At 43.8% G+C, this 10,486-nt stretch overlaps 1 protein-coding gene across 1 annotated transcript in view; it reads right to left on the minus strand.

Annotated features, from left to right (window-relative positions):
• The window catches only part of ireb2 (iron-responsive element binding protein 2), a 70,839-nt gene extending 60,467 nt beyond the window's left edge, over nucleotides 1–10,372 (minus strand). The window contains 1 exon segment of the mRNA XM_055662700.1: nucleotides 10,291–10,372. Within this exon segment, the coding sequence (XP_055518675.1) occupies nucleotides 10,291–10,309 (19 nt within the window). The 5' untranslated portion in view covers nucleotides 10,310–10,372.
• Nucleotides 10,373–10,486: the final 114 nt, after the last annotated feature.

The following is a 10,486-nucleotide window of genomic DNA, read 5'->3' on the forward strand; positions in this document are numbered from 1 at the left end:
AAATGGGTAATCACTTTCCCCCCCCCCCCCTTTAAAACATGATTCTCATGTCAAACATAGGGCCTCGACCCAAAACATCACCTATTCTGTCTCCAGAGATGCTGCCTGACCTGCTACTCCATTTTTTTGTGTCAATCAACAAACCTTCCTCCCCACCATGTCAAGATTATTGAGGATCTCATGTTTCTGGCAAGTCCCCACTCACTCTTCAAATCTCCAATGGATACAAGTCTAGTCTTCCCAACTTCCCCTTATAATACAATCCACCCATTCCAGGTATTAGTTTAAACCTTCTCTGAACTGCAGCTAACATATTGACATTTTTTTACGTAAGGAGGTCAACACCAGGCATGGTCTCACCGATGTCGTGTTTAGCTGAAGCAGAACCTCCCTAACTTTGCATCCATTTCCCAGAGCAGTAAACAACATTTGTGTTCAAGAAGGAACTGCAGATGCTGGAAGATCGAAGGTACACAAAAATGCTGGAGAAACTCAGTGGGTGCAGCAGCATCTATGGAGCAAAGGAAATAGGTGACGTTTCGGGCCGAACCCTTCTTCAGACTGATGGGGGGGGGGGGGGGGGGGGGGGGGGGGGACCCAAAAGAAGGATTCTGTCTCCAGAGATGCTGGGAGGAGGAGGAGTAATGAACAAACTTTGTTTCTTCATTGTGAACAATTCTATCTGCAGAGAGTACAAACTAAATAACTAAGGTAACATATAACTATTACGTAAGGTTAGGGTTGTATTGTGTGTAACTTTGCATCCATTTCCCCCAGAGCAGTAAACAACATTTGTGTTCAAGAAGGAACTGCAGATGCTGGAAGGTCGAAGGTACACAAAAATGCTGGAGAAACTCAGTGGGTGCAGCAGCATAATGGAAATAGGTGACGTTTCGGGCCGGATTAGCAAAGCAGTAGAAGTGGAGCTCTACCTTCAGCTTTCAATACAATGAATGGGTATAGTAGAAGAAGAAAAGGATCTTGTAGTGATTAAAGATACAAAGAAGTTGTGGCAGTGTGAGCAATCCAAATTAAAGATTCATGCTCGGTAGAGGGGATGCTGCCTGGGTGCAACGTGTAATTAGGAAAGCTTACCAAATGTTGTGGTAAGCTTTCCTAATTGGATGGGTGATGTTTCAGGTCAGGACCTTTCTTCAGACCGAATGCCCAGCACAGCAGGAAGAAGAACCCTGACCCGAAACGTCACCTATCCTTTTTCTCCAGAGATGCTGCCTGACCCGCTGAGGTACTCCAGCATTTTGTCTTTGATATAAACCAGCATTTGCAGTTCGTTGCTTCTAATAATGTCTCTAATAATTAGCTGTAACCTTGGAAATAAAGAGAGCACGAGTTAACAAACTTGTTTCAAAATCCAATAGGGATTTTGAGAATAGGCAAATTAAGATTGCCTGTACATGTTTGCAGCTTTCAACGTGTACGATCTAATTAAGAGTCCAGCACAATGCTGTGTGGAGTTTGCAAGCTCTCCATGACCATGTGACTTCCTCCCACGTCACAAATACGTGTGGGTTTGTAGGTTAGTTGGCCTCTATAAATTGCTTCTAGTGTGTTGGAAATGAAAGTGGAATAACATAGAACTAGTGTGAAGGGTTTATCAATAGTCAGAATGGACTATGTAGGCCAAAAGGCCTGTTTTCATGCTGTATCTCCAATTTAAAAGTTCCTCACACACACTGTAAAAGTGCAGTTTTAAGCTCCATGTTACTTCATTCTACCTTTAGCAGCAGATAGAAATTATACTCAATATTCATGCTGATTTGGTTAAATGAGCATACAGATCTATTTCAATAAACAATTGTGCTGGCTCAACATTAAAGAACATTTCCAATCTATTTTTGCAGCAAAATAATTGGTTGGCCAAATACTATTCCCTTGTTTGAACTTCCCACAGGTTTATATATAATTTAACTGCTCCACAAAGGTCATGTACAGATAGAAGAGATCCAAGACCTGAACGCTGGTACTCGCAGCTACAGTAATCCAATTAGAAATGATCACCTCGGGTCATTCGCATCCTCCCCCACAGGAGATATTTAACCAGGTTATTGAACTTGCATCTAAGGACTTTCACCTCAGACGGTAATTCCCTGGAAGCCAATTAATCAAATACCACGCATTAGGCAAGTTACAAACAAAATTAACACTGCAAAACAAAACAAAACAAAAACGTTGCCCTGTTTTGAAATTAAAAAGCTGAGATTTGAAAGATTAGAAAACCTAAAAAAAATGTTTAAGTCCCCAAACCAGTCAACCAACATCTGCAGTGAAGAGACACAAGAAGCCTGAGTAACTCAGCAGGTCCGGCAGCATTTCTGGATAAAAGGGATAGCGACGTTACAGGTTGAACTTCAATCTGATGAAAGGTCTCGACCCAAAACATCACCTATTCCTTTTCTCCAGAAATCCTGTCTGACCTGCTGAGTTACTCCAGCTTACTTCAGTCTATCTTTAGTTTAAACCAGCATCTGCAGTTCCTTCCTACACATCTCATCTAGAGAGAGCAACCACTTTTGGATTATTAAGCATATTTCCTTCTATAGATTTTTGCTTCAACAACAGTATATCCAGCATTTTATACCTTAACACCAATTGCTCTAAAGATTTTTAACACCTTTGCATATGTACCAGTAACACCTGTACTTCCGAAGACTTTAAGCTAATGCAAATGAATTATATCAAAATATGAGTATGAGAATAAATATGAGAATATGATATCAAAATATCAGTCTGAAGAAGAGTTTTGACCCGAAATGTTGCCTATTTCCTTCGCTCCATAGATGCTGCTGCACCCACTGAGATTCTCCAGCACTTTTGTCTACCTTCAAAATATGATATAATCCCTTCATCCAAATAGCTCCTTTTTACTCTCAGCACTTTGTGTTTTACTCAAGACATCAGCATCTGCAGTTTCTTGTGACCTCGATATTAATCATGTAAACATTTTGCAGTAAAATCAAGAGTCTAAACTCTGGCCATCTTCCTTACTCCCTGCAGGAAACAGAACGATGTTGATTATCATTAAAATAGCAGTCTTCTGCGGCAAGCGAGTCACACATCTACCCAAAACCTCTTTGCCACTTACAAAGTCACGTTAGCAGTGTAATAAAACACTCCCCACTTATCTGGATGGCAGCAGCCACAACATTCATGATAACTGTCTAGTTGATCATGAACACACCCATTGCCTTAAACATCATCCATCAGCTGCGCCCGTGTTTGAAATATTATGACCAGGCTTCTTTTGGAGCAACTCCCAAAACCACGGCTTCCAGTCTCCAAAAGGCAAAGCCAGCAGGTCCTCAGTTTGCACAGTGGAGTTTGCACATTCTCTCTACCATTGCATGGGTTTCAGCTAGTTGCATGGATTTCCCCCCACATTCCAGGTTAATTAGCTTGCTGTAAAATACCCAATTGTAAATAGATGGAGAGAATCAAGGGAAGTTGATAAGCATACGACAGAGTCAGTTTATAGGGGAATAATTGAGGAAAAGCGATTGGTGGAAATGCAGAGCTGACACAAACTCAACAGACTCCTATGTTACATGGAAATATATGGAAATATATATACCCATAGGAAAGTATAAGAAGGGACTGCAGATACTGAAAAAAATCGAATGTAGACAAAAATGCTGGAGAAACTCAGCGGGTGAGGCTACCATTGGAAAGTATGTCTACTTTTCAGCAGTATCGTATGGAGAGCAACCCAACAATAGGAATCTAGGCTGGTGCTCAGGTACATGCAAGCTATCTACAGCTGGTAGCATCTTCAAAGTCAAGCAACAAATAAGTGATTGAACCTAGCATCTTTTCAACTGGCGTTAATATTGTTATTCCTGCTACAAAAACGTGCTCTTGGAATATTTACATTAAATCCTTGCGTTGAGAGGACTGCTTTTGCATTTCATTCATAGCAAATGCAACAGTAAAATCAGATTCAGATTCAGATTCAATTTTAATGGTCATTGTCAGTGTACAGTACAGAGACAACGAAATGCATTTAGCATCTCCCTTGAAGAGCGACATAGCAAACGATTTGAATAAAAAATAATAATAAGTGTCAAGCAACAAATAAGTGATGGGGGGGGGGGGGGGGGGGGGTGATTGGCAGTCGCCGAGGTACGTTGTGGAGCAGAGTGACAGCCGCCGGAAAGAAGCTGTTCCTCGACCTGCTGGTTCGGCAACGGAGAGACCTTAGCGCCTCCAGGATGTAGGGGGGTAAACGTCCATGGTTACGTTGAGAGAATATTTACATGCTGAGCGCCCGGAGGGGGGGGGGGGGGGGGGGGGGGGGTGGGGGGGGGGGCGGGGTGGGGGGGGGGGGGGGGGGGGGGGGGGGGGGGGGGGGGGGGGGGGGGGGGGGCCGGGGGGGGGGGGGGGGGGGGGGGGGGGGGGGGGGAGGGGGGGGGGGGGGGGGGGGGGGGGGGGGGGGGGGGGGAAATTGTGGGGGGGGGGGGGGGGGGGGGGGGCGGGGGGGGGGGGGGGTGAAGAAGCCTTTGAGCGCCCTGAGAATGCAAGCCTTTGGGAACTGTATACATGGGGGCTGTTCGGCAACGGAGAGATGAGTAACAGTCCATGCTTTGGGGTGAGAGCACTGCGTTGCTTTTGACAATTTCAACCGGTCATGCGTTGGCAAATGCAACAGTAAATCCTGTGCTCAGTCCAGGATGACGTTGACAGAATGTTGTAGTGTATCATCATTGCTATGTTCTACATTATTCTATTATCAAACACCGACTGCACCTCCACAGACACCTCTGTCAAGCTTCTCAAGTTTGCGGACTACACAACCCTGATTGGACTGATCCAGGAATGGGAGGAATCTGCCTACAGACAGGAAGTGTCACAGCTGGCGTCCTGGTGCCATTTCAACAACTAGAGCTCAATGCTCTTAAGACAGTAGAATTGATTGTAGACTTTAGGAGAGCTCCCCCTCCCCTCACCACACTCACCATCAACAACACCACAGTCACATCTGTGGAGTCCTTTAAGTTCCTGGGAACCATCATCTCCAAGGAACTTAAGTGGGGGGCTACCATCGACTCCACAGTCTAAAAGGCACAACGGAGGATGTACTTCCTACGGCAGCTGAGGAAGCACAATCGGCCACAGGCAATGATGGTCCAATTCTACACGGCCATCTTAGAGTCTGTTCTCACCTTCTCCATCATGGTCTGGTTTGGCTCAGACACCAAGCACGACACCTGGAGGTTGCAGCGAATAGTCCAATCAGCTGAGGTGGTTAATGGCTGCAACCTTCCCTCCATTGATGAACTGTACACTGCAAGGGCCAGGAAGCGAGCGGGCAAGATCATCTCTGACCCCTCTCACCCTGGCCACAAACTTTTTGAATCACTTCCCTCTGGAAGGCGACTCCGGACTGACAAAGCTGCCAGAGCCAGACATAAAAACTGTTTGATCCATGAATAGTTGCTGTACTCAACAGCCAAAAATTTGTACTTTCCCTTTGATCTGGTATTCACATGCTTGATCAGTGGTGTTTTATCATTAATGTTTTATTATTATTAATGTTTATTGTTTTCTTTCGTAACTGTCACTATGTCATATTGTTATTTGTGGGCGGAGCACCAAGGCAAATATGTGAATATTTAGCCAATAAACTTACTTACCTATTTACTTACCCACTAGAATTTTTTTTAATAAGCTTTGCCATTCTTTAAGTTTTTTCTTCGCCACCTTTTATTCGTCATTAAAAAAAATCTATTTGTTTTGCCTTTCATCTTTCAGAATGCTCTATGAAACCAGTTCCAATAAGATAAGAAAGGCCTTAAATATTAAATGTTCAAATATTTCTTCCGCCGGCACTCAATATCCACAGCTGTTTAATTCAACCTCCTTGAAATCCAGTGCATTAATCATATGCTTTTATTCTATTGCAAATACTCAACTATTCAACATTTGCAATTCCTTTTTTCAAATCCATAATTGATCCAGCTACACCACACAGTGTATTTCAGATCATTAACACCCACCGTGCCAACAAATTTATCTTTATGTCTCCTTTGCCAATCCGTCCATGCCCACCTTCTGGTGACCTTAACTCTTCAACTAAGGGAAAGGTTAACCAACTTTAATTAAATCCCTGTGATCTTCACAGCCTAGCATCTACCCTGACATTCAATGGCATTACCACCTTTTGAGTTGCTCACATTACCATCGGTGTTTAGTGTATATATACAGCATGGAAACAGGTCCTTTGGCCCACCGAGTCCACGCCAACCATCGATCGTCTGTTCACACCAGTTTGACTCACTACACACTAGGAGCAATTTACAGAAGGCAATGGAAATTCACTTGGAGCAGCCACCTAAACACTGTGGCTTGAGAGAAGGTGAAGGACAGAGTATCCTTTTGCTCATGGTTCAGCTTCTGATAACCCAGTTTTGTTCTACCTTCATTCTACAAGGACCAATGTCAGGATAGTGATGGAATATACTCCAATTGCCTGTTAGAGTAACCAGCAACTTTCCAGAAGCTAGAAACAGCCAGGACAGAACAACTGTCTGATTGGAATCCTGACCTTAAACATTCATTCATTCCACCACTAACACCATACCTCGTGCACTTAGAGCCCAGTGACATATTCTTGCCACTTTCGAGGAACTTTTAATACACCCTGTGCTTAACGAAGGCTCCTACGATTTCTATAACACAGGAGCCGAAGTACTCACATGAGCAGCAATAATATCCATTAGTGGCTGCAGTATGCATCATCTACAAAGCCAATACCTTTCAACGTTTTTCTAACATCTCCGCAACCTGTCATCTCTAACTTCAAAAAGGACACGGTTCAAAGGCATAATGGGCCTGTCCCACTTAGGCAACTGCAGGAAACTATGCAGTCGCCACATGTTCGCGGGTGGTTGCCGTGGAGTTGCCTTCATGGTTGTGAGGAGTTCCCGCATTCTGGGAATTAGTCGCAGCCTCATTATGGTCGCCGCAAATTTTTCAACATGTTGAAAAATTAGCGGCAACTAGAATGAAGCCACCATGAAGAGTAGCGAGATTTTTTGTGCCGTAGGTGGATCGCCAGGAGGTCCTAGTGGGTTGCCAGGGTCCCCCATCTCCCCTCCTCTTTTAAAGGACTTATTGTACACTGTGCTTTAGCCGCCTTAATTACAGCGCCAACCTTCCTATTCATCGCGATGTGTGTCTGAATCACATTGGCTTTGCACCATGTGAATTTCACTCACAGAGCTTCCCCCCGCTTGCCCAGTCCCCCGCCTGCATAACGGGCTGGCAAAGGAAGCGAAGGATGTGTGTGTTTGTGTCTGTGCGCGCGTTCCACTCTGACAGTCGCCGTTCCAGTTGCCGGTTTTTCAGGCCCATAAGGAACCCATCTGGAAGCTCCCCTCCACATCACACTCCATCCTGATTTGCAAATATAAAGACACTCTTTTCATTATCACTTTGTCTAAATTTTGGAACAAGCTACAGCACGGTGGGAGGACCTTCATCACAACAAAAAGTTCAAAAAGACAGCGCACCATCACCTTTTCAAGGGCAGTTATAGATGTGCAATAAAGGTTCAGTTGCCAAAGGTGCTCACATCATTAAAATATAGAAATATTTATAAAACAGAAACATCTGGTTATTAGAGTGAAAAGGCTTTAACTTCAAAAAATCTTTCAATATTTTCCATTGAGTGCTGAAATGTGCCCCTCGGCTTTCCTCACAGATGACTTGAAGACATTAAGTGAAGTTAACTATGCCAATTTTTAAATCATTTATTTACATTATTCAGTGATTAAAAACATCTTGATGTAAAGTTTGAGATCTTTTTTTAAATTTCAACTTAATATATATACCCTGTCAGTTTAACGAAGGCCCCCATGCTTTCCATAACACACAGGAGCTGAAGTATTCATGAGCAGCAATAAGCATTTGATCAAAATAAAAGGCTGCATTGAAAAATTCCTCATGTATTTGCCAAGAATAAGTTACTGGGCTAAGAGGACCTGAGCTGCAGGAAAATGTTGGGCAGGCTAAAACTTTATTCCTTGAAGCACAAGATGCTGAGGAATGATCTTATTGAGGTGCATACAACCATGAGGGAAATAGATGGGATGAAAGCACAGTCACTTATCCAGGGTACGAGAATCAAGAACCAAGGTCATAGGTTTAAGGTGAGAGGGGCAAGATTTAATAGGATCCCACCAAGCTGGTAGAGCAGATAGTTGAGGCAGGTACAATAACAATATTTACAAGACTCTTGGACAGGTACACAAATAGGAAAAATTTAGAGGGATATGGGCCAAATGCAGGCACATGGGACTAGCTTAGAATGAGCATCTCAGTAAGCATGGATGATTTGGGCCTGTTCCGTGTTGCATGATTATATCTCTAAACATTCTGAAGATATTTTAACTAAAATGAAGAGAAAATGCTTAGGCATGTTTGTTAGAATGGATATTAACTTTACATTAATCCCTTAATCATTCTACACATGCAAGGTATTCCAATAATTTGGCATTAAATCACGCAGTTTAAAGCAATTTGATATCCAGGTTCAAATATAAGAAAAATGGCTCTATCAATTATCTGTACAAAATAGTTATTCCTTCTGGGTTTAGATAGATTAGATGATGGAGTAAGTATGATTGATCTGGATTTGTTGAACAGCAACAGCATTAGGAGTAAATATCTTGAGCGAAAATTATTTCATACTTTTGTGATTTCACGTCAAATGGCCCTCAATGTGAGAAAAATCTTATTAGATCTTTAAATCACAGAATTCGCTCTCAAGCAATGTCAGCGCCATACTTTGAGTTCCATCAATGAGTGAATCAATTCAGGAAACCAAGCAATGCTAACTTAATAATAGCAACTCTGGATCAGCACAAAACAGAAATTAGATATGAAGGTTATAAATAAATAATTTATGGCTTAGCTGGTGAGAAGATGTACATTGATTCAGCCCACCTTCCTCCATAAAGCACTTTAGATGTGCAATTTTCAGAACACAGTGAAGGAACATCTTGCTAGCTCTCTGAAACACATTCCAGCCCTCCCCCTCTCATGCCCTTTTAAACATCATCTTGATTTATGTGCCCCTAACATATAGGTCATAAGGGCATAAGTGGCAGGAGCAGAATTAGGCCATTTGGCCCATCAAGTCTACTCCACCATTCAATCATGGCTGATCTATATCTCCCTCCTAAGCCAATTTCCCTGCCTTCTCCCCATAACCTCTGACACCTGTACTAATCAAGAATCTATCTATCTCTGCCTTAAAAATAGCCACTGATAGCCTCCACAGCAAATAATTCTACAGATTCACCATCCTCTGACTAAATGCATTTCTCCTCATCTCCTTCCTAAAAGAACGTCCTTTAATTCAGAGACTATGACCTCTAGTCCTAGACTCTCCCACTAGTGGAAACATCCTCTCCAAATCCACTCTATCCAAGCCTTTCAATATTCTGCAGGTTTCAATTATGTACCCCCCCTCCCTCCTCCTCCTCCCCCTTCTAAACTCCAGCGAGTACAGGCCCAGTGCCGACAAAAGCTGATCATATATACTGGTGCGGCAATGTATTTTCCAATTCCTAGCCTGGGTAATGACCAGAATTTCACATCTGAAAAGGGCCCCGACACGTTAACTGCACACTACATGTGACAAATAAAACTGACTTTGAAAGGTCTGTCCATTTTCAACTACAGATATATTGCCTGACCCAGAGTTCATTCAACGCTTTGTTTTTTTTTGCTGCCATCTGCAGTCTCTTCTGTCTCTATAATTTCTTCTCAGATTCAGTGAGGGAACAACAGTGAGGGAAAGCTCAGCACTTCATTCGGTTCCGCAATCAACACAACTAAACAGTCACCAATAAAGCAACCATACAGATGCAGCACTGCCTTATATCAAATGATGTAAAGAGGAATTTAACTTTCATTGAAATAGAGAAGGAAAAGCCGTAGTCTCCGTCTCATTCCGCCAGGGAAGGCTGCACTCTCAGCTGTGAAAAGAACAGCATGTGGCCTAAATGGACTGTTGTCAGATTCACGGTCCATCAGGTACCAACTGTCCCTCTGTTCTCCCCAGGCCCGTCCCCTGCCCTTGGCTCGCTCTGTCCCATCAGCGCCGCGTTTAAAGCAGCCCCAAGCATTGTCCAGTCAAACCGAACCGGGAAGGAATAGCCCGCTACCCCTCCGCCCTGGCCATCAGCACGGGGGCTTCTGGCACTCAAGTCAGGCGCATCGCGATTGTAATGATGGTTTATCTCAGCCGATGCCGGTGCCGGTTCCTACCTGCCGTGCCCGCCGCCATCGCTCCATCCAAGCAAAGCACGGACAGCCGCACCGCGCACCATCCCACATTATCATTGGAGCTCGGTGCAAGCCAATCACAGGCCGCCAACCGGGACCCCATAGCAACGGGCCCACCCTGCCTCCCTAGCAACCGGCCCTCCAACCATAGGATCTTTACCTCCAACAACCCTCCAGC

Source organism: Leucoraja erinacea, chromosome 36, assembly GCF_028641065.1.
Source record: "Leucoraja erinacea ecotype New England chromosome 36, Leri_hhj_1, whole genome shotgun sequence".
Classification (NCBI taxonomy): Eukaryota; Metazoa; Chordata; class Chondrichthyes; order Rajiformes; family Rajidae; genus Leucoraja; species Leucoraja erinaceus.